Source organism: Nuphar pumila, chromosome 12, assembly GCF_984573655.1.
Source record: "Nuphar pumila chromosome 12, dmNupPumi1.hap1.1, whole genome shotgun sequence".
Classification (NCBI taxonomy): domain Eukaryota; kingdom Viridiplantae; phylum Streptophyta; class Magnoliopsida; order Nymphaeales; family Nymphaeaceae; genus Nuphar; species Nuphar pumila.
In genome coordinates, this window is record NC_143260.1 from 15,126,456 (window position 1) to 15,150,360 (window position 23,905).

Below are 23,905 nucleotides of genomic sequence, written 5' to 3' on the forward strand. Positions count from 1 at the left end.
CCTGGTAATTACCAAACGAAACAACTTCCAATCAAAGGCACACACGGCCAGAGTCCAGACCACTGTTGTCAGTATCGGTATCCGCCCTGAATCGTTTGGCCACCGAATCAGCTATATCCGAGACACCGATTCTCAAGTGAAACTTTTTTTTATGTGTCAATCATAACATGACACATGTTAAAAATATTAAAATAATTTTAAAATATTATTTTTAATAATTTTTATATTTATTAAAAAATAAACCATTCAGGCTTGCAGCGTATTGATTTTGTGACGATACTGATAGCATTGGTCCAAACCATATAAGTATGCTTGCCACGTATCCCACCCGGCTCTGTCACGTTCAATGGTCCATAACCGCCGGTAGACAAAAAGAGCTATGGAGAAACGGAAACCAGTCTGATTAAAGGGTGGCAAAAGGTAAGCTCATCCAAATTTAAGCTTTTTAATACAGTGATTGTAAGTAAGTATGACAGGCAAAGCCAACGCTGTTAGGTCTTTGATCTTGAGGGTGATTTTTTCGTATAAATATTAAAAAGAAAAATAATTAAAGGGTTTGTTTGGGAGCTTTGCGTCGGATGGAAAAAAACGGTTTCAGTGTTTTTGCCGTGTTGAAGTTGCATTGTTTTAGCAACGCCACTGCTCCCAAACAGCAAGAGGTTAGGAGAGCGTGGGAAAACCAGAACACAACCTTGATTCAAGTCCCCCAACTATATAACCCACGCAACGAAGGCATTGACCAGACCAGCCAGTCAACAAAAAATACAATTCCCTCTAAAAAATTAACAAACTTTTCGTTTAATCAAGCGACACGAAGCTAGCAAATGAGACGAGCAGTTGGCTGCTGGGTTAGACTTTGATAAGCCCGAGTCATGGTTAACGCGGTTGGTGTGAAAAACAAAACCTAGACGAACCAAAAATCCCACCATCTGACCTATCCCGTCGGAGAGGGAGAGAGTCTAAAAACCGCCGTGGGGGTCGTGGTGGTGGTTTTTTTTCCTCTCTCTCTCTTCATCGCTGCTTGCGTCTCTTCCGCTTCCTGGTTGGGGGTGGAGGGGGGAGCGAACGCCATGAGTGGCGTCAGGCAGAGGAGCAATGCCGGCTATGGAGGTCGGCCATCACGAACGCAGCAGCAGTATGACCGCGACGACGACGATGACGACGTCGTTCCCTACAACATCATCCCCATCCACAACCTGCTCGCCGATCATCCTTCCCTCCGGTTCCCCGAGGTTCGGGCCGCCTTCTCGGCCCTTCGCACGGTCGGCGATCTCCGGCGCCCTCCCTTTGTGTCGTGGTCGGACTCCATGGACCTCCTCGACTGGCTCGGCCTCTTCTTCGGCTTCCAATCCCACAACGTCCGCAACCAGCGGGAGCATATCATCCTCCTCCTCGCCAACTCCCAGATGAGGATCCAGCCTCCCCCCGACGACATCGACGCCCTCGATCCCTCCGTTGTCCGCAAGCTCCGAAAGAAGCTCCTCCGCAACTACACCTCCTGGTGCGCCTTCCTCGGCCGGACCTCCAACATTTGGATCTCCTCCTCCAATGGTGGCCTCCCCTCTGACGAGCGCCGCGAACTCCTCTACGTTTCCCTCTACCTCCTCATCTGGGGCGAGGCCGCCAATCTCCGCTTCGTTCCCGAATGCCTCTGCTACATCTTCCACCACATGGCCATGGAACTCAACCGGATTCTCGAGGGATACATCGATGAGAACACCGGCCGCACCGCGGTGCCGTCCTACATGGGGGAGAACGCCTTCCTCAACGGTGTGGTCACCCCTCTCTACCTGACCGTGAAGGCGGAGGTGGATTCCAGCCTGAACGGCACCGCCCCGCACTGCGCCTGGCGCAACTACGACGACATCAACGAGTACTTCTGGAGCAACCGGTGCTTCTCGCAGGTCGGGTGGCCCTTGAAGCGCAGCTGCAATTTCTTCGTCCTCCCGCCCGATGCCTCGCAGCAGATGGGGGTCTCCTCCTCGCCGTCCCAGAAGAACAAGGTGGGGAAGACGGGCTTCGTTGAGCAGAGATCGTTCTGGAACATCTTCCGGAGCTTCGATCGCCTCTGGATCATGCACATCCTCTTCTTTCAGGCGGCCGTGATAGTTGCTTGGGATCAATCGCGCACCCCATGGAAGGCTCTTATGAACGACTACAACTTGCGGGCCAAGCTCCTCAGCATCTTCATCACTTGGGCGGGGCTCAGGTTCCTGCAATCCCTTCTGGACGCCGGGATGCAGTACAGCCTGGTGTCGAGGGAGACGGTGTCCCTCGGCGTCAGGATGGTGTTGAAGAGCATCTTCTCGGCCGGGTGGACGTTGGCCTTCGGGGTGCTCTACAGCAGGATATGGAGTCAGAGGAACAGGGACCAGCAGGTGCGGAACTTCGGCTGGGCCGTCGCCGCCTTCGTCGCGCCGGAGGCGCTGGCGGTGGTGCTGTTCGTGGTGCCATGGGTGAGGAATTTTGTGGAGCAGAAGAATTGGAAGGTGTTCTACTTCCTGACGTGGTGGTTCCAAAGCCGGATCTTCGTGGGAAGGGGCCTCCGCGAGGGGATCCTCGACAACGTCGCGTACGCGGCCTTCTGGGCGGTCGTCCTGGCGACCAAGTTCATGTTCAGCTACTTCCTGCAGATCAAGCCCATGATCTCCCCCACCAAGACGGTTCTCGCCATCACTGACGTCAGGTACCGGTGGCATGAGTTCTTCAAGCACTCCAATAGGTTCGCGGTTGGCCTCCTCTGGGCTCCCGTTGTCCTCATCTACCTCATGGACATATCGATCTGGTACTCCATCTACTCGTCCGCGACGGGGGCGTTGGTGGGTCTCTTCTCCCACATTGGGGAGATCAGGAACCTCCAGCAGCTCTGCCTCCGGTTCCAGTTCTTCGCGAGCGCGATGCAGTTCAACCTCATGCCGGAGGAGCAGCACTTCAGGACGCAGGGGTCGCTCAAGAACAAAATCCAGGACGCCATCCGCAGGGTGAAGCTCAGGTACGGGTTCGGGAAGCCCTACAAGAAGATCGAATCGAACCAGGTGGAGGCGACCAAGTTCGCCCTGATATGGAACGAGATCATCACCACCTTCCGAGAGGAGGACATCGTGAGCGACAAGGAGGTGGAGCTGCTGGAGCTACCAGCAAACACCTGGAACATCAGGGTCGTCCGGTGGCCCTGCCTCCTCCTCTGCAACGAGTTGCTGCTTGCGCTCAGCCAGGCCAAGGAGTTGCAGGTCTCCGATAGGTCGCTGTGGAGGAAGATCTGCAAGAACGAGTACAGACGCTGTGCCGTCATCGAGGCCTACGACAGCGTCAAATTCCTGCTGCTGAGGATCGTAAGGGAGCAGACGCAGGAGCACTCCATCGTCTCCGCCATCTTCCGGGAGATCGACGACGCCATTGCTACCGAGAGGTTAGCGGAGACCTACGAGATGAAGAAGCTCGCCGACGTCCACGCCAAACTCATCGTGCTGGTGAAGGCGCTCCTGGACAAGCCCGGCTCCAATGACAGCGGCGCGATGCAGAAGGTGGTGAACGCGCTGCAGACGCTGTACGACGTCTCCATCCGCGACCTGCCGAAGCAGAAGAGGAGAATCAACGAGCTCCAGGCGGACGGCCTGGTGCCCACCAGCACCGGCGGCGGTGGCGTAGGCGACACCAGTGGCTTGCTCTTCGAGAACGCCGTGGTCATCCCTAGCGCGGAGAAGGAGCCGTTCTTCTACCGGCAATTGAGGAGGCTGTCCACCATCTTGACGTCCAGGGACTCGATGCACAACGTCCCCAGGAACCTGGAGGCGAGGCGGAGGATAGCATTCTTCAGCAACTCCCTCTTCATGAACATGCCCCGCGCACCCCAAGTGGAGAAGATGCTGTCCTTCAGCGTCCTGACGCCCTACTACGACGAGGACGTCTTGTACAGCAAGGAGCAGCTGCGGACGGAGAACAGCGACGGCATCTCCATCATCTTCTACCTTCAGAGGATCTACCCGGACGAGTGGCAGAACTTCCTGGAGCGAATGCAGCGCGACGGGATGAAGGACCCCGAGGAGGTGTGGACCATCCGGGTGAGGGACCTCCGTCTCTGGGCTTCTTACAGAGGCCAGACGCTCGCCAGAACCGTCCGGGGGATGATGTACTACTACAAGGCGCTCAAGATGCTGGTGTTCCTTGATTCCGCGTCGGAGGTGGACGTTCAGCAGGGGTCTAGAGAGCTCGCCTCCGCCGGGTCGGGCTCCTTCTCGTTCAGCCGGAGGGAGAGCGTCTTGGGGCGGTCTCCGTCTGCTCCGGTGGCGGACCGCAGCCTCAGCAGGGAGAGCAGTGGGGTGAGCATGCTGTTCAAGGGTCACGAGTACGGCACCGCGCTCATGAAGTTCACCTATGTGGTCGCCTGTCAGATCTACGGAAACCAAAAGGCCAAGAAAGACCCTCGCGCCGAGGACATCCTCTACTTGATGAAGAACAATGAGGCCCTTCGGATTGCGTATGTTGATGAGGTTCGGATCAGCAGCGATGAGGTGCAGTACTACTCGGTGCTGGTCAAGTACGATCAGAAGCTCGCGAAGGAGGTGGAGATATACCGGATCAGGCTTCCGGGGCCGCTGAAGCTCGGAGAAGGCAAGCCGGAGAACCAGAACCATTCGTTCATCTTCACCAGGGGCGATGCCGTGCAGACCATCGACATGAACCAAGACAACTACTTCGAGGAGGCTCTGAAGATGCGGAATCTGCTGGAGGAGTACAAGCAGCACTATGGGATCAGGAAGCCCACCATACTCGGAGTTCGCGAGAAAATCTTCACCGGCTCAGTCTCGTCGCTCGCCTGGTTCATGTCTGCGCAGGAGACGAGCTTCGTCACCTTGGGCCAGCGGGTTCTCGCGTGGCCTCTGAAGGTGCGAATGCACTATGGTCATCCTGATGTATTTGATCGGCTCTGGTTCCTGAGTCGTGGTGGAATCAGCAAGGCTTCCAGGGTGATCAACATCAGTGAGGACATATTCGCGGGGTTTAACTGCACTTTGAGAGGAGGGAATGTGACCCACCATGAGTACATTCAAGTAGGCAAAGGGCGGGATGTTGGCTTGAATCAGATCTCCATGTTTGAGGCTAAGGTGGCGAGTGGCAATGGGGAGCAGGTGCTGAGCAGGGATGTCTATCGCCTGGGTCACAGGCTGGACTTCTTGCGGATGCTGTCCTTCTACTACACCACCGTGGGCTTCTTCTTCAACACCATGATGGTGGTGCTCACTGTGTATGCCTTTCTGTGGGGCCGCCTGTATCTGTGTCTCAGCGGCGTGGAGGCTTCCATAATACATGCCTCTACCAACAATGCTGCAATGACCACTGCTCTTAACCAGCAGTTCATCATTCAGCTCGGCTTGTTTACAGCTCTCCCGATGATTGTCGAGAACTCCCTGGAGCACGGGTTCCTTGCAGCTGTTTGGGATTTCTTGACAATGCAGATGCAGCTTGCCTCTGTTTTCTACACGTTCTCTATGGGTACTCGCACACACTTCTTCGGAAGAACGATACTTCATGGTGGAGCAAAGTATCGGGCAACTGGGCGTGGCTTTGTTGTTCAGCATAAAAGGTTTGCCGAGAACTACAGGCTATATGCCCGAAGTCATTTCATCAAGGCCATTGAACTGGGTGTGATCTTGACGGTTTATGCATCTTATAGCTCCGTTGCTTCTTTGGCTTCTAACACAGCCGTCTACATCATTATGACATTGTCAAGTTGGATCCTGGTAGTATCATGGATCATAGCACCCTTCATCTTCAATCCCTCAGGCTTTGATTGGCTGAAGGCTGTGTATGATTTTGATGATTTCATGAACTGGATATGGTATACTGGTGGGGTGAACGTCAAAGCGGATCAAAGCTGGGAGAAATGGTGGTATGAAGAGCAAGAACATCTCAAGACGACTGGTCTGTGGGGAAAAGTGCTGGAGATAATTTTAGATTGCCGGTTCTTTGTTTTCCAATATGGGATTGTTTATCGGCTTGGCATTTCTCATAACAGCACCAATATATCAGTGTACCTGATTTCCTGGGTTTATGTGATAGTGGTCCTTGCAGTTTATATAGTTATGTCCTATGCTAGAGAAAGGTATGCTGCAAAGGAGCACATCTACTACCGAACTATTCAATCTTTTGTCATAGTCATTGTGATTTTAGTTTCGGTCCTCTTGCTGAAGTTCACTAGCTTCAAGTTTGTTGACGTGCTTACAAGTCTGTTGGCATTTATCCCCACTGGTTGGGGCTTGATATCAATAGCCCTGGTGGTTAGGCCCTTGCTGGAGAAAACTCTTGTGTGGAATACTGTTGTTGCATTGGCTCGCCTATATGAGATACTTTTCGGTGTGATAGTCATGGCTCCCACAGCCCTCCTATCTTGGTTGCCTGGCTTCCAGTCAATGCAGACAAGGATCTTATTCAATGAGGCATTCAGCAGGGGTCTCCACATTTCTCGCATACTGACTGGAAAGAAATCTACCGTTGACTGGTGATGCAAGGTAAGTCTTTAGTCTTTATTGCTCTGTTTATTTGGTGAACACATTTGCTTGAGTGCAGTTCAAGTTTCATTAGGCTTTGTATAGTAAATTCAACACTTGTGTTGTAACTTGTTCTGAATAGTATTTTTAAATAACTTGAAACAAAAATAAAAATCTTCAGTGTCTGGCATCTTCAAATATAAAGTCTTTACAATAGATAACACATTGGATTCAAAAGAGTGACTCATATCTGATTTGAAGCTACTTCCTGTCCTATAGTTGCATTATCACTAATGAACTATACCATATCCAAAGTCCAACTTCTCAAACAACTTCATCAAGAAATTGTCCATTTAGCCTCAGATACATTTGATAAATCCACTAATTTTAGCACCGTAGCTCCTTTGAACAAAACATGTGAAAATCTTGCAGTTCTTGCCTTTTTATATGTCCAACCACTGCAACATATATTCTTCCAAGAATGCTTAATTTCATCTCAATAACTCCTTCACTTCATATTTTCATGAAAAAGTTTCACTCTCAAGTTATGATATGAGGGAATTTTATAACCAAGCGTACTGGTAGCGTTAATAGTTTCCTGAAAACAAAATGAATTTGCACTATTGAAGACCAACTGATTTTTTTTCTCAAAAAGCAAATGAGTCAACCGCATATTTATTTGTTTAACTATCAAAATCATAGTAAGATGAATTTTGGATTATGTCCCAAGGAATGTTCTTGGAAGGAAGAAAACCTTACTAACAGTAGCTCCTCTTGAGCCTCTTTTTTTCTTTGCTGCTCATACTCTGTCTGCTTCCTGGTACTGTTCATTTCACCTAGAATTTGCAACTTCCTGTTCATTGCTAGGGTTGTAGTATCAGGATGGAGAACTTTGGTCATCATTTCCTACATCATTAGTATCCTATGGTTGTGAATTACAAATCTCAATGTTCATGATTGCCTCTTTTGTCTGCTCTTTTCTACATCATTTATATTTCTTTTGCATGCTTATGGTTTCTAGAATATCTCTTTGAATAATTGTAGAATGTCTATTGAAGTGTAGATGCAACAAAAATCCTTGTCTTAGCTAAATGATGATTTAACTGAAACGTTACATAGAATTTGCATGTTCAGTTTCCTTTATTAACTTTATTTCCCCAATGATGTGCTAGACCATTGAAGGCCATGTTCATTAGAGTCCCAATATCGCCATAGATGGAAGAAGCCACAAGACAAGTAGGAAAACAACCTTTCATGAAAATATAGTGCACAATGTGCTTGTTTAATATGAAATTCATTCTCATAGCCAATGGAGAGAAATAGAAGAGGTGTGTCTCTCCTTATACTTTAAGACCTTATATATGTAACTTGTTGATGTCATAAATAAGGGTTTAGGTGGTCTATGGGGTTAAAAATGATTTTGTTGGTCTCCGAAGCCCCAAAAAATTGTAATCAAGCTTCTTGCTTTCTCCATTGCCATGCTGGATCATTGGAGGCCATGTTCACTAAAAGCTCAATACATCCAACCACTGAGACTTACTTACCTTAGAGATGGAAGGAGGTCACAAACCATCTTTTTTCACAAAATGTAGTGCACGCTGCATAACTCCCTCTTTCAATGCCAATTTTGTTTGAATGATTATCATTCCTCTACATATACAATTTTCAGCTATAACTACCTAATTCTTCTACTTGGATCATGTTCTAGCTTTCTACTCATAGTTAGGGAAATTTAAAAAATACTATGCATAATTTATCAGGCTCCCACTAAATTGTTGCTGACTGTCAACTATATGGGAGCACTTTTCCATGAATTATAAACTTACAATGTGGGTGGCTGGAGTGGCTAGGACCTCAATACATGGGAATAAATCATATGCATTGACACATCCGTACACATGCACACACATAAACCATCATAAGGCACATAATAAGAAAACAAAATTAGATGGCAAATTTTGAAACTTTGAAAATTTTGCAAGCTAGTAAAACAAGGTAAAAATATTGAGGGTCCTTTTAAAATGTATACAGCTTGCGTATGACATATAATTCAAAAGAGTGGAGCTAGCTGGCAATGATAAAACAAAAAATTCTAGAAGTTAGAAAAAGTAGAAAGCTAGCTATAAATGTGATGTCCAAGTGGTGGTGGTGTTTTGTATAGGGACGATTGATTGGTTGGCCGTGGGTGTCACGGGCCTATTTCCTTCAATGGGCTAGCACGGTGCGATGGTCCTTCCTTACCGCCACAAGCCTACTTGTCAGCTTGCTTGCCAATCGCGGAAGCTTGTAATCAGAGTGCAAGAGAGCAAGAGAGAATAGAGGGAGAAGAATTGCAATCACAAGAAGCAATCACAACGAGGGTGAACAAAAGAAAGCTCAACGCATTTAATTCATTCAGAATTTTGCCCGAGGGATATTACAGTTCAATCATACGGGCTGCCCCTTCAGGTATTGATTCACCTGAACCGGGCAACTTACATCAGACTCAACAAAAGCAAAAGTCTCTAAGCGCAACTTTACAATGTAAGTCACAAAGGAACATGCTCCCCCCTTCAAATCATGCACCGTCCTCGGCACCATCTGTTTCATGGTAAGCCCTGACTTCAGCCGGGTAGCGACTGTTCATTTGGAATGCAGGCTCCCACGTTGGTTTTGCTGTTTCCTCCCACTGCACTAGATATTTCTTCGCTTCGCCCAAGTAGTTGACCTTATGACGAAAGATCTTACTGAGGTGTTTCTCGGCCCGTTGTGCTGTCGGAGCCCTCTGCATGATGAGAGTACGTTGTGGCACGCTGCGTTTCGGATCTCCATCGTCTGTATGAAACTGCTTGAGGTTGCACACGTGGAACACCGGGTGCACTTTGAAGTCTGGGGGCAATTCCAGCTTATACGCCAGCTTGCCCACCTTCTTTGTGATGGTGAAGGGTTCCTCGTACTTTCTGAGCAGTCCACGGTGTCGCCCGCGGAAGATGCCTGTGCGCTCTAGATATAACTTCACCAACACTTGGTCCCTGACTTGGAACCCAGCGGGCCGACGATGCTTGTCTGCCCACTTCTTCATTCTCTTTGTCGCCTTGTGTAAGAATGCCTTCGCCAACTCATTTTACTCGTGCCAGTTGCGAACAAACTGATAGGTGAAGGATGACCTTCCATTTTCTTGTGCGGCAAGAGTGTGCGGGGTTCGTGGTTGCTGCCCCGTGACTATCTCAAATGGGTTGTGGCTTGAAGACTCGCTTTTTTGCAGATTGTAACAAAATTGTGCCTTCACCCAATTTTTCTAATTGGCACTAACAAAATGCCTAAGGTACTGCTCAAGTATCCTGTTGATATGCGCTTTGTCTGCCCATCTGTCTGAAGATGGAAGCTTGTTGAAAACAACAAATCAGAACCAAGTAGCCGAAATACTTCACGTCAGAACTTGCCCGTAAAGCGAGCATCGCAGTCACACATAATGCTCTTTGGTATGCTCCAGTGCTTCACCACATGCTTTGCGAACAACTCTGTAGTCTTCTCAGCAGGGCACTCCTTAGAAGCTGGGATGGAGGTGACATACTTTGAAAAACGATCCACCACAACCAAAATAGAATTGAGGCCCTCTACCTTTGGCAGACTAACAATGAAGTCCATGAAAATGCTATCCCAAGGACGTTCTAGGGTAGAGGCTCATGGAGATCGACAACCTTCTAGTTTGTCCCTTTATCTTGCTGGCAGATGAGGCATGTCCGCACATACCCCTCAATGTCGTCCCTCGTCTGTGGCCAATAGTAGCCTCGCTCAAGGAGTGCTAAGGTTCGCTCCTGACCAGGATGGCCGGCCCATAGTGTATCATGTAGGGGTGACAATCGTGTCGGGTTGGCGGGTCAGCATACCTCAACCCGAACCCAACACGTATATTAAATGGGTCGGCTGTGGCAAACACGAATCAACCCGTTTAATAAACGGGTAGCCCGACACGACCCGCCAACCCATTTAATAAATGGGTTGGGTCGGGTAAACGGGTCAGGTTGGTGGGCCGGGTTGGCGGGTTGACCCGCCCGCCTAACCCGTTTATTAAACGGGTCAGCCGGGTTGGCATACTTCCAACCCGAACCCGACCCGTTTATTAAACGGGTTGGCTTAAGCCCAACCCGAACCCGCCTAAGAGGCGGGTCGGGTTGGCGGGTCGTGTCAGGTTTTGCCACCCCTAGTATCATGGCACTCCTTAAGCAGTTCTCGGCGGAGGCTTCTCCACCGCGACACGAAGATGCGTCCTCCTTTTGTCACAAGGGGACCATCCTGTAGCCAAAATCGTCGAGTCTTCTCTGCCTGCGTCAGAGAAACAAGGTGTTGTGCAGTCGGGTCCTGCTGCGTACCTTCCCGGATGCGGTTCAGCAATGCGCCCTCCAAATACACATCAGAAGGCTCTGCGTGCGCAACTGCCAGTTCAGTCCTGCGGCTCATGGCGTCCGCCACAACATTAGTCTTTCCAACCTTGTATTCCAAGGCAAAGTTGAACTCAGCCAAAAACATCTGCCACCGAGCTTTTCTTTTGTGTTTGAAAATAGATCGTGACCACATTGTCCGTCTTGACGACGAACTCGGCACCCAAGAGGTAGTGTCGCCAGGTCCCGAGGCAATACACATTGGTGGTTATCTCACGTTCATGCACTGTGTAACGCCTCTCTGCATCATTCAGCTTGCGACTCTCATATGCGATTGGATGACCATCTTACATAATAAATCCGCCAATGACAAAGTCAGGCATTTGTATGGACTTCAAAGGGTCTCGAATGATCGGGCAGTCACAACATTGACTCCTTCACTAAGGCTTTCTTCAAGCCATCAAAAGCATCTTGGCACGCTCCTGTCCATATTCTTCTTTAACAAATCGGTGAGGGGCGCAACAATGATGGAATAACTTTCGATGAAACACCGATAGTAGTTTGCCAAACCCAAGAATGACCGCAACTCTGGCACTTTGCTTGGCGGAACTCATTCCTGGATGACCCTTATCTTTTGCCCATTCATACGCAGCACACCACGCCCCACAACGTGACCAATGAAGTTGTTCTCCTTCTTCCCGAATAGACACTTCTCTCGCTTGACATAAAGGTCATTCTCCTTAAGCACCTGAAACATTGTTCGCAAGTGCTCGACATGTTCCTTCATGTTGCTGCTGTAGATCGCGATATCATCCAGGTAGACTATCACAAACTTGTCTAAGGGTAGAAGATCTGATTCATTAAAGTCGTGAACGTGGTTGGAGCATTTGTCAACCCGAATGGCATTACTAAGAATTCGTAAGCACCATAGTAGGTGACGCAAGTTGTTTTCGGCTTGTCACCTTTAGCAATCCTCACCTGTCACGAGCTATTTTCAGACACAGACAGATCTAGCTTGAAATGGCAGATCTAGCTTGGAAAAGATACAGACACTGCCTAGCTGATCGAACAACTCCGCTATCAGTGGCAATGAGTACTTGTTTTTTACTGTGACCTTGTTCAAAGCACGGTAATCCACACATAACCGTGTGGAGTCATCATGTTTCATCTGAAAAAAGAATCGGGGCGCCAAATGGGGCTTTTGATGGTCGAACGATGCCTGCGTCCAATATCTCGTTTAGCTGCCTTCGCAACTCTTTCAACTCAACTAGCTCCATGCGGTATGTAACCATTGCGGGAGGCTTCACTCTCGGGGTCAACTCAATCTTGTGGTCGATCTCACGTCTTGGTGGAAGACGCTTTGACAATTTCGGAGGCATCACTCCCCGAAATTCCTCCAACAGTGGGGCTAGGGTCGGCGACACTGCTGCTTTGACCTTCTTTTATTTTGCGTGTACAATAACTAAGAATGTCTTCTCCTCATGCTTGACACCATTCTTCAACTGCATCGTCGATAACACTGAAGACTTGCCTTTCTGCGTAAGGCACTGTACCGTGTGGAACAAGTTTGACCCCATAATCGTCAACGTGTTAAACTTTGATAGCATCATAACATTCTGACTCCGCAGAAACTTACTCCCCACTTGGATAGCCACATCTCTTGCTTCACCGAGGATGGGCTTGGTCTTAGAGTTTATCGTTTTGATGGTCCTCTGCTTTGGCACGGGCTTCAAGCCCAACCGCTTTGCCTCTTTCCGCGAGACAAAGTTGTGTGTGGCCCCAGAGTCTACTATAGCTGAAGTAGACTTTTCATTCATAATGACTTTGAGATACATCAGTTCTTTGCAAACTTGCATGTTCTCAACTTTTAGTTGCGTTAATTTACTGCATGACTCCCATCCGCGGTTGCATAGCTTCAGTGTCACTGCATTCAGTGTCACTGCATTCTTCTTGCGTTGCATTGACTTGCTCGTCCTCCTTCACGAGGCGCTTGGGGCACTGCCTGGCGATATGCCTATCGCCCCAGAATCAACATGTCACAATCGTACCCTTGTTGTTGTTATACTTTGGGTAGTTATGTTTTTTATCGGATTGATGGCGTATCGACACCTTACCTTTATCGTCGCGTTGCTCGTCTTTCTTGCCTCCGTGGTCAGACTTCTTCTCGACTTTGGTTGATGAGGTGAAAGACTTGCGCTGAGTGTCAACTAAGCGCTCGACTGCTACGTATGCATCTTTCAAAATACGGGGGTTGCTCCTTTCCACTTTAGATTGTGCCCATGACTGAAGTCCCACAATGAACCAGTTGAACTTATCATCTTCTGGTATGTTAGGCTCCTCCAGCATGAGCATCTGGAACATTCTGACATAGTCTTGTAACGAACCAATATGTTTAAGCTCACGAACCATCCGATACGCCTACCTTTGCGCATTCTTTGGCATAAAGTAGTTGTGCAACTCTATTTTGAAGTCGTCAAAGGTGTCTATCACGCATTGACCCCTTTCCATGTCACTACGCTTTCGCCTCCACCAAGCGATAGCATCACCATCCAGTAATGTTGCTGCAGTCTTGATCCTGAGATCTTCAAGTGTCACATTTTGAATATCCAAGTAGTCTTCTACTTGGAACAAAAAGTTCTCACTCTCACCATTTTCTCCGTTTGGGGTCACTGATCGCTACAATGTGCGATTTTTCAATTGAAGCTCTCCTACTTCAGTCTGCAAGTCGGTCACTGTTGTCGTCAACGAAGTGACCTGCCCTGTCAGTAAGTTCACCTGCTCTTGCAGGCTCGCCACCACATCATTCAGTTCATCGAATGATTCAACATCACGTGAAATCGCTTCTTCGTGCGAAGTCACATTTTCCACTAGCTTGTTGACAGTTTCAGCCTATGTCATAAGGATTCGGCCAGACAGGTGCCACACCCGACGCGACGCCGGTGCTGGTGCGGCATCTATGCGGTCAACCCGACCTTGGGTGCAGTCAACGTATCCAGGGTCATTTTGGTCCATTTTTGAATTTTTTTTTTTAAAAAAATTTGCCCTATGAAATGGGCTGCAGAATTTAAAAAAAAACCTTTTGGATGCTTGCAAATCTCTACAATGAAAACCGATATAGAATTCCCACTCTATAGTGTTCGGTGTTTGTGAAAGTGATGTTTTACAACCCGTACATAATTCACTGTGTACTGCTTGTTTGGGGTTTTAAAGCCCCCTTCATATATTTCTTCTTTTTACTCAAGAAATACCATGGGTAACACTAAACAAAGTACAACATTTTCATTGACAAGAGATCCTTTAAAAAAAAGAAACCCATGAAACAGACTAAAACCAAGGAGAAGCAAAAGAGAAAAAAATAATAAAGAAAACAAAGATGGAGAAGAAGAAAGAATGAACAAGTAGGAAATTAAAGAGTACCAGCAAGTTTAGGAAGGGAGCGCCAGCTGCATGGCCATTCTTATTGATGTAATCGACCAAGATCTCGTCTTCTTCAGCCGTCCACAGACCCTTTTTCAACCCTTGCTTTTCACAACATGGAGCTCTCCCCATCTCTCTCTCTCTCGGACAAAGGAGAGCCAAAAGAGTGTTGTGTGATCGACTCCTTTAGCTATAAAATACTCAAAAGTATTCCGTAGGATTCGAAAACCCCAATTGCTGCTCTTTCTTCCTCAGGAGGCAAAAAGGCCACAAGCAACACGAAAACAAAGGCGACATAGAGAGAGCAATGAATGAAAGGTGACCCAGACTGGTTCAATACTGCGCTCTGTCAGGCATGAATTAAATGACTACTGGTTCAATGATGCGCTCTGTCAGGCATGAATTAAATGAGTTGTACAGACTTCACATTCACCTCTCTAGCTCTCCACCTCGATCATCACGTTAGAGAGAGAGAGAGAGAGAGATTATTATTTATTATCACTACTCTTATGAGTGCAAAGCGCTGGCCCCGCCACATTATTGCTCGTGGTTAGGCCCACTTTCAATTTCATGGTGTCAACGGGTTGGGTTGGGTTTGGTTTAGATTTAAGTGAAATCAAACTCAAACCCTATATGAGATAATGGTATCGGGTTATGGACTTGAGTCTAATGGAATCCATCATAAGAAACCATACCAGGATCCTGGTCTAGAGTCTAATTGAACTCATCATAAGGGAAACCATACCCGAACCTTATAAGGTTACATAAATGATAAATCAGATCCAAACCATGCCTGCTAAAATAATATTTTTTTTTATCATTTTTACATTGAAAAATACTAACTTAATTCGAACTCGGGCCGAGCCATATGAAATTTCACAAACTTAACACTCTTAGGCATAAAAAAGAAATGGTTGGTTAAGGAAAAACCATGAAAAGACCCATTTTTGCTTATCACAAAAATCATGTTTATTTTATCACAAGAATTTAATGAGAAGAACACCCGAACCCCCCATTATATATTTTTGCCGCACCTGCACCCAAGGTTTTTGAAAGTGCCGCATCCCCGCACTCGCACTCGCACTTGCACCCATGTGACATAGGTTGCAGCTATCCCCTCTTGGCCCTGAGGTGAACCCATCTCCTCAGATTCGGCAACTGCCTTGCCTTTGGTGTTGCACAAATTTTGATAAGGCGCCATGATGTCTTGCTCACAAATCGCAGCCTGTCGACACCGACTTTGAAGTCCCTTCCTCAGCACGATAACGGGCTGTGGTAGTACTTGTCACTGGCCTATTTCCTTCAATGGGCCAGCGCGGTGTGACGGTCCTTCCTTACCGTTGCAAGCTTACGTGTCAGCTCACTTGCCAGTCGCGGAAGCTTGTAATCAGAGTGCAAGAGAGAATAGAGGGAGAAGAATTGCAATCACAAGAAACAATCACAACGAGGGTGAACAAAAGAACGCTCAACACATTTAATTCATTCACAATTTTGCCCGAGGGCTATTACGGGATGCCGCTTTGGGGTATTGATTCACCTGAACTGGGCAGCTTACATCAGACTCAACAAAAGCAAAACAGACTCTAAGCGCAACTTTACAATGTAAGTCGCAAGGGAACGGTGGGAGTGAAAAATATTATTCAAGTGGAGAGTGGTTTTGGGAATTCAGAAGAATGAACAAAGGCATTGCAGGTATCAAAGGAACAGTTTGCAAGTTCCAAGGGAAAATCTGATCGTGTGGAAAAATCTGCATGATAGGCTAGACTATCCTTTTCGATGGACTGATCATGTGGACCAGCTACTCTCCAGATTGTGTTTCCTGCTTTGTCAATTAACATAGAATGAGTTTTGCAGAGTAATTGAATGTCATTGCTACAAGAAACCTTGTGGATGATGAGATGATTTTGATGCTCTTATAGAGAAGCTACCTAAGAGGACATGGATTGATATGATTGATACTCCTATCTTGAAAAGTACTTGGCCACTTATGTTGTCAGTAATGTCCTATCATAGTGCATCCATGGAACTGGATGCTTCTCTTGTCGTAGGAAAGGCGATCTAGTATTGGAAACCTTCTCCTCAAGTAAAGGCTTTATTAAGCAAGTCATCTACCATTTTAATTTAAGAGAGATACTATTAGCTAACTGTTGTTATGTGCCTTTATGAGGAGGTTTGCAAGGAGGAATCGGTATTCCACCTTTTGTGGTTGTGTATCGCCTCTCCTCAAGTAAAGGAATCCAATGGTTATGATTTGAATACAATTTTGATTCATTCTGGAGAAAAAAAAATACTAAAAGATGGGGTCTTTTTGTTTAGTTGTGGTCCTAGATGTACCCCAATGCTATTTGTCATACAATTATTTTTAATGATCTTCTTATATCCCTACCTTCTTGTCCATGCCTTAGAAAATTTGAATTGTTTAGCTCTAATGATTTTAAGTTTATTGAATTCCTTGAATTCAAAAGTTAGAGTTTGCTTTTGAAACTAATCTTAGAAAGACTATCTGATTGGTTAGGATTTCTTTCATCCTCTATGGTTGCTTCTTCCTCTCTTTGCAAATTATTAAGATTGAATGTCCTAAGATGGTGAAGATTGTTATTTGTGGAGATTTGTTAATCACAAATCACAACAAAGTAATTCTTGATTTCTAAATGAATTATTTCTGTGTTTACATTGTTACCCAAGTGCTTGTGAATTGAAAATGTGTATAGTGCATATCATGCCAACAAAACATTATTTCTTAAATAAGTTTTAGCTGCATTCACGATGCCCAGAAAGTTTTCAAACTGCTTAAAATGAAGAGAAGAATTGGTCTAATTGGGTTGTCTTTTCATTACACAATCATGTTGCACACAAAGTGCTTGTAAAATTGTATATTATGATGGGAAGAATTGTTTTAGATGTGTTTTTCCATTGTAAACAAAGTGTTCATCCAAATGCCTATGATTTTTTTTTAGTCAAGCTAGTCAAGGATTGCCACCAGTGGGATTCAAATATGAGTTTTCTCGATAAGTGTAACTCCAACTGGTCGAGCTATCCTTAATTTGACTCAATCCTTAATTTTTATTAACCTTATTTTCTTGAAAAAATATTTATTTTTTCCTTTTATACTTTTATTTTACAAATTCCTATTGCAACCTAAGAAAAATAAAAAATTAAAATCTCACTGAAATTTTTTAGCCAATTAATTTAATTTTTTTATTTACAATTGTGTATATGTATGTGCATGTTTGTGATATTCAGAAACATTGCTGTCTTCTTTGAATTTTTACGTTTTACGATATTTTCTTCTCCAAAATGTCAAAACACCAAAGTATTGCATTTAGAAACTTTGAAATAAAATATCACATTAATATCGTTAATTTTTCTTGAAATTTCAATTTGTAAAATTTAACTTTAATATTTATTTTTCAAATGTTAGTCAGTATGATATTTCCTATGGAAAACCACCTAATTTCAAATTCTTTCGAGGAAAATCTAGGTCATGTTATTGTCAGTATGATATTTATGACCATGATGTGAGCTGAGCTAGCTCGAGCTCGGCTCAATTAAGCCTGACTCTGACTGGTTCAGGTAAGTAAACGAGCCGAGCTTGAACAAAAGCTCAGGCTCTTTAAACATAAACTAGCCGAGCTTCATCAAGCTTTGAAACTCAATTAAGCTTGGTTAATGCTGTCTTATACTAACGAATTCTAGCATATGTATAATTTTTGTTGCATAGAGAGCTCAAAAGGGAGTTTCACCCAAGTGGTTAGCACATTAGGCACTCATGCAAGGAGCAGGGTTCAAATCCCACCCTTTACACACTTGTTTAAAAAGTTTTTTTAAAACGATCAACTCGGCTTGAGCCAAGCTGATCCAGGCTCAAACTTGAGCCTAGCCAAGTTTGTACACAGGTTGTTCATTCTTGAGCCGAGCTTGAACATACAATTTTTTTAACGAGCCCAGCTTTTTGAGCCCGGCTGGTGTACACCCCTAGATGTCTGTAATCTATTATTTAGGAATCCCTTTCCTATGATACAATTGCGTGTTTACATCACAAGAATTGAGACCATTACAAATAAGTTTCAAACTAATGGTTGAGATAGGAAGAGAACATGAATAGGTTTTGTAAACAGTTTTTCAGTGCAAGTGTGCTCAGTGTGTTACTTAGATGGTAGCATGGACGTAGTTGTTTGTGTTAAACATGGGTATGGAGTGTTGGACATGCTGAGGCTTGGAAAAACTAGATACTTGGTCATGGCTGACGCACAAGATATGTTTGAACATTGAACTATAAATTAAAGGGTAAAACATATATCAATGTTGAAATACAAAGGGAGATGGTAATGCATGTTGAACATTGAAGTAAAAAGAGAGAAGGCGTCAAATTAGTAATGCTTGTGGGTTTTCGCCTTTTGGAATCCGCATTCTGCTAATTGCAGTCTGGTGGGTTTTCACACTTGCACTGGCCATCATGTTTGTCGAATAGATGGATGAGGCAAAAACCAGTTGCCATTTTAGACGTTTCAGAAAACTAGTTGGAAAGAGAAAGTGGGGGCAGCCACAAGAATTTTGTTTTTAAGCGCCAAGCGGAGATAGGTCCCACTATCACAACTGAAGGGTCTTGGGTTCTAATCCCACAGGGTTATCCACCAGCTTGACTATCAAAAGAAGAAAAACACAAACCTGGTCTGATTGTGATATGCATACCAGAAAATTTGTTAACGCAATGTACAGTCTTGACACCTGCAGAGTGCTGATAAAATACTATTAGTTTATTCCATATTTCTTTATTTGATAATTTAAATATAACCATGTAGATTTGGTTGATATTAAGTTGATTGTATTTGTTATGGTAAAATTGCAGGTTTTGGTGTGGAATCCTATGAATGTTGGGGTCAAAGCGATTGGTGGTGTATGATTTAACTTTTTGTTTTAATGTACATGACAGATGTTAGCACTTAGCACGCAATTTGATCTCCATTTTCTCTCCACTCTGTAAGTAATTCGTCATTGATGCTCATTCTAGCATTTGGTCCTCTTATTTTGTAGTTGGAGCAGTTTTTCTTAGAGTGTTATTGTGTTTCGCTGAGTTGTAGAATGGTTAGGACATGCTTCTGAAGATTTTAATTTTTTCCTCTGTAATTAATTTGTTGTCAATGCTCGTTCTTTTGTTGGATCCGTTTTATTGGATCTCTCTCTCTCTCTCTCTCTCTCTCTCTCATAAGACTGCATCCACAGCAATGTTGTTAAAATGGATTCATTTCCTTAAAAAAACCCTGAATCTAATCTAACCGATAATGAATTGGCAACTTTTTACCATAAGATGACGTGTTATTAAACAATAAATTTTTTTTTTAAATAAACTATATTCTAACCCTTTAAAAAATATTTAAAAATTTGTGTTAGAAATGACAGAATCAGACAACATTGATCAAAAACCACATTTGATCTTGAACCGCTCGAACTTGGCTTGGTGCATGCTACATCAAAGCTCAACGTTGATCAGGTGTGGCACGAATGATCAAGTTCAGAATCTAAGAAGTTGACTATGCTGGAGCCAATAATAATAATGATTGTTATTACGTTTCTCACTGTAAAATTTGTGGGAATCGGAATTTGAGCAAGACACCTCTTGTTCTAAAGAACATTATAATTGCTCTAGTATAGGCTTTTGTGTGTGTGTGTGCACGATCGATAGAAATAGTTGAATTGGGTTATTCCATCTCTTAACAAGATTAGGCTTTCAGGTGAGCAGTTTGTTGTTGCTTAACCTTAACATAATCTGTATTGTATAATAAAAATGATACATTTTTTAAAATGCTTTACAATTTTCGAAATTAGCCCGTCTAAATTTGCAAATGTCCGATCTTTTTAAGACCATTTTACCTTTTGCACCAGAAAACTTCTTGAAGTTCGCACGACGTATCAATCCACTTTTCCGGGGATCACAAACTCCTTTTTTTAGACAGAAAGTTTGGGGGTTAGGGGCACCCTTACCTGTTTATTAGGCAATGCAGAAATACAACTGTCCAAAATTACATGGGGGTTCATGTTACACACTAACAACCATGTTTGTCAGATCAGAGATTGGGTCAGGGGACTGACCTTTGGGAGCATCCAACCGTTGTCACAGCCTGTCTTCTGAGTTGAAGCGGCTCCTCTTAGGTCGTAAGAACCCCACTTCATGCAAAGGGAGTTGCACATTGTCGAAGGTACCAATTTTATAACATCTGCGATTTTGAGTTTGACCCCTATTGCATCATGGATTGGGATCTTGTTTTTTCAGGTGAGACATTTTCCTTATTCGTAATGGGTATCATAAACTCTCACTAAAAGGTAGATTCACACTTTTTTTGTGTACCTCTTGAAATTCGCATAGCCAAGTCTGAGAACTTGTAACTCAAACTTGTTAAAACTTTGTAAATATTTCACTAAATTCATATAAATTGTGCGAAGTTCGCATAACTAAATCTACAAACTTTCTTTAATTGAAATATGTTGAAATATCGTAAATATTTTACTAAATTTGCATATATAGTACAAAGTTCGCAAAACCAGTGAAAACTTCGCAAATATTTTACTAAATTAGTGTATATAGTACAAAGTTTATATAACCAAATTCTTAAACTTTCTATAACTGAAATCTGCCGAAACTTCATAAATATTTCATTGAATTTGCATATATAGTACAAAATTTTCATAACCAAATATGTGAACTTCTTGTAACTAAAACTTGTACCAACTTTACAAATATTTTACTAAAGTAGCATATATAGTATGAAGTTCGCATAATCAAATCTGCAAAGTTTCTGTAACTAAAATTTGTCAAAACTTCACAAATATTTTACTAAATTTGCATATATAATATGAAATTTGCATAACTAAATCTGTGAATTTTTTATAACTGAAACTTGTACTAGCTTCATAAATATTTCACTAAATTTTTATATATAGTTCGAAGTTCGCATAGAACTGTGCATATCTCCTTTACTTAAGGAGATCCACAAATATGTGGTGCTCTGTACATATAACATATTGCAAAGTTTCATGAAGTTTGTACTCCAAAACAACTATTGCAAATAAGGTACTAACTTCACAAATAAGGTCATTGCAAATATGCTCTTTGTTTGCAAATATTTTGACAAATTTTCAAAAATATCACATATATTGGAGATGAATAAAATGTGAATTTTCTTTTTTTTGCAGAGTTTCATGTAATCGTTAAATGCAACCCTTCAATTGTTTAAAAACCAATTGTTCGCAACCTAGGCTATTTTTGCATAAACTAGGGTTTTTTTTAGCCCCCAACGTGCTTCCCTTCAACAATAACTTTCAGCAACTATTATCGACGATTAATTCTGATCACTTTTTTTAGTGAGTCATCGCTGACAATTTATCAATGAGCTTTTTCAAATCATCAATTATGAGTTTTTCTAGTAAGCACATGTTTAAATGCTTAAGTAGTTTTTTTTAAACAATGCCTTGAATCAATTATTAATTTTAAATATTGGCATGAGTTAGTTATTTTGTGGAAGAATTGCATGATTTTCGAGTTATCATTCCATGTTCAATAACCGATTACATTTTTTCGTTGATGAAATCATTTGCATATAATTTCTTAATGATTTATATGCTTTTATTCTCTAGTTTGGTTGTTTATATGTTGCGTATTTTGTATTATAAATATGATTAAGGTATACTATTTATTTTTTTGTTCTTAACGATTTGAGTTTTTGCATTGTCAATAGGTTATTTTATTTATTTTTTTCAATGTTTTTTCAATAGCCTATGTTATGTATATGTTGTTCTACTGTTTACCTAAATTCTTTATTTTGTTATTGTAGAAAATTCTGGATTTGTTTGTTACAATATGATGATTGAGAAGAGTGTCTCAAAAAGGTCCAAACCCATATCATCTGATAGTGTTAAAATAAAAAAAAAATGCCAAAGAAGAAAACTTATGGCCTGGGTGACACTTTCTACTATGAAGTATAGAGTAGGGTTGACATATGGGTAGAAAGGAAGCCTGTGTCATGGCCAAAAGCTTGGTTGTTCAATATTTTTCATATAAAATGTAGCGTTACTAACAAAAAACCCCAAAAATTATTCTCAGACAAGAAACAACAGCTAACACCTTCAATATTGACCAAACAAAAGCTAACACCTACAAAAAAAGGTGGAGTTGTTTGTGGACATAATAATGTTTTTCATCCCAGAAGCATATAAAGAGGGGAAGGGAGAGTCAGTAGTAAAGAAGTTTGACCCATTCACTCACTCTGATGTTATTGCTAACCTTAATGTCCAGATAGAAAAAGGTGGAGATACAATCACCTACAATGGCAGTGGCAAGATGAAGAGTATGGAGAATAGAAGAAATGATCCTATACGAAGTCATAGGAGGTACTTCAGCAAGGGAAGAATGACATCTCTAAGGTTAAGGTTAATATATATGGAGGCTTCTCAAGAAGTGAAGGTGAGTGAACGTCCTTTGGTTGGATCAGATGCTCAACCAAAGGTTGAGGTTGTGTTGAAGAGTGCACAAGAGAATGCTCAGGGGGTGTAGAGGGATTGACGAAGCATCCTCGAGAGTCCGAGGTTGATTTTCGGGTAGATGAGCCCTTGGATACAAGGAGTTTGAGGAAGAGGCTACAGCGGGAAACAAAGTATGGTACTTGTGGATGGGTGTAAAACCCAATAAATTTTTTAATAATTAAAATGAATAAATGATGAACTTTATGTGTATATATGACATAAATGCAATTTCTTAGTTTTTTTTTAATTCTTGAAATTCTTGATTTTGAATTATTATGAAATTAAGTCTCAAGTTATAAAGAAAATTGCAAAAATAATTATAAAATTTAAAATATGTGAACTAAACAAGAAAGTAAATGATTTATATATTTTTATATTATAGATATTAGATTTGGATCTAAATCTTAGCATTTATATCCAATATGGATTTGAACCTTAAATTAGGTAGTGGATTTAATTGATGATATTTGAATCTAACCCAATCAGGTTGGATATAATCCATGATATTTGGATCCAATCTCATTGGAGTTGACCTATAGGGTGAGATGCTCCGAATAACGTCATTATTATTTTGACATAAATTTTGGCTGATTGGTGATTTATCTATTAAATTAGAGCTGACCTTGATGTTTCTCATTTCTATGACATTAAAATCGACTATTTACATGCCCAGATTGGTGTTGATTTGAATAATTTATTATCGACTGAAGTTCATGCCTGATTATAGGTCGAAAAATAACATTTTTCAACATCGACTAAATTTTCTTACTAATTCATGTGTATATAACTAAATCTAACACCATCACGACAATTTAGGTTTCGAGGGCTATTAAATTAACTATTTAAACGTCAAACTTTGATGAGTCTTTAGGTTGTATACCTCCAATAAAGTTAATATGTCACTAGAGCCCAAGCTAAGGTAAGAAGTTATCACTTTTCTTTTATACCTTAAGTAACTTCTAAATCTAATGAATTATGACCCATAATTTATTTACTTATTTTATTAATAAATAAAATTTATAAATATTAACCTCTTAGATTAGAGATAGGACTTTTGCTTAAAGCCATCTATAAATATAGGTTCTCATTAGGAGGATTAATACAGTTAGTTTTCTCTCCCTC

At 42.9% G+C, this 23,905-nt stretch overlaps 1 protein-coding gene and 1 non-coding gene across 2 annotated transcripts; both read left to right on the top strand.

The window, feature by feature from the left end:
- Window positions 1-933: 933 nt before the first annotated feature.
- LOC149820092 (callose synthase 12-like) lies at window positions 934-19,408 on the top strand. Its single transcript, XM_089982493.1, has 2 exons — window positions 934-6,509; window positions 19,116-19,408. Exon 1 carries the CDS (start codon window positions 1,071-1,073, stop codon window positions 6,501-6,503), a length of 5,433 nt encoding a protein of 1,810 aa, XP_089838619.1. The 5' UTR covers window positions 934-1,070; the 3' UTR covers window positions 6,504-6,509; window positions 19,116-19,408.
- On the top strand, window positions 4,114-4,193 carry LOC149820093 (small nucleolar RNA J33). Its single transcript, XR_016426891.1, has one exon. It is a non-coding gene; the product is annotated as a small nucleolar RNA J33 (small nucleolar RNA).
- Window positions 19,409-23,905: the final 4,497 nt, after the last annotated feature.

Excerpts from the sequence above, each read along its gene's own strand:
- LOC149820092 (XM_089982493.1), top strand. The coding sequence starts at position 1,071 with ATGAGTGGCGTCAGGCAGAGGAGCAATGCCGGCTATGGAGGTCGGCCA.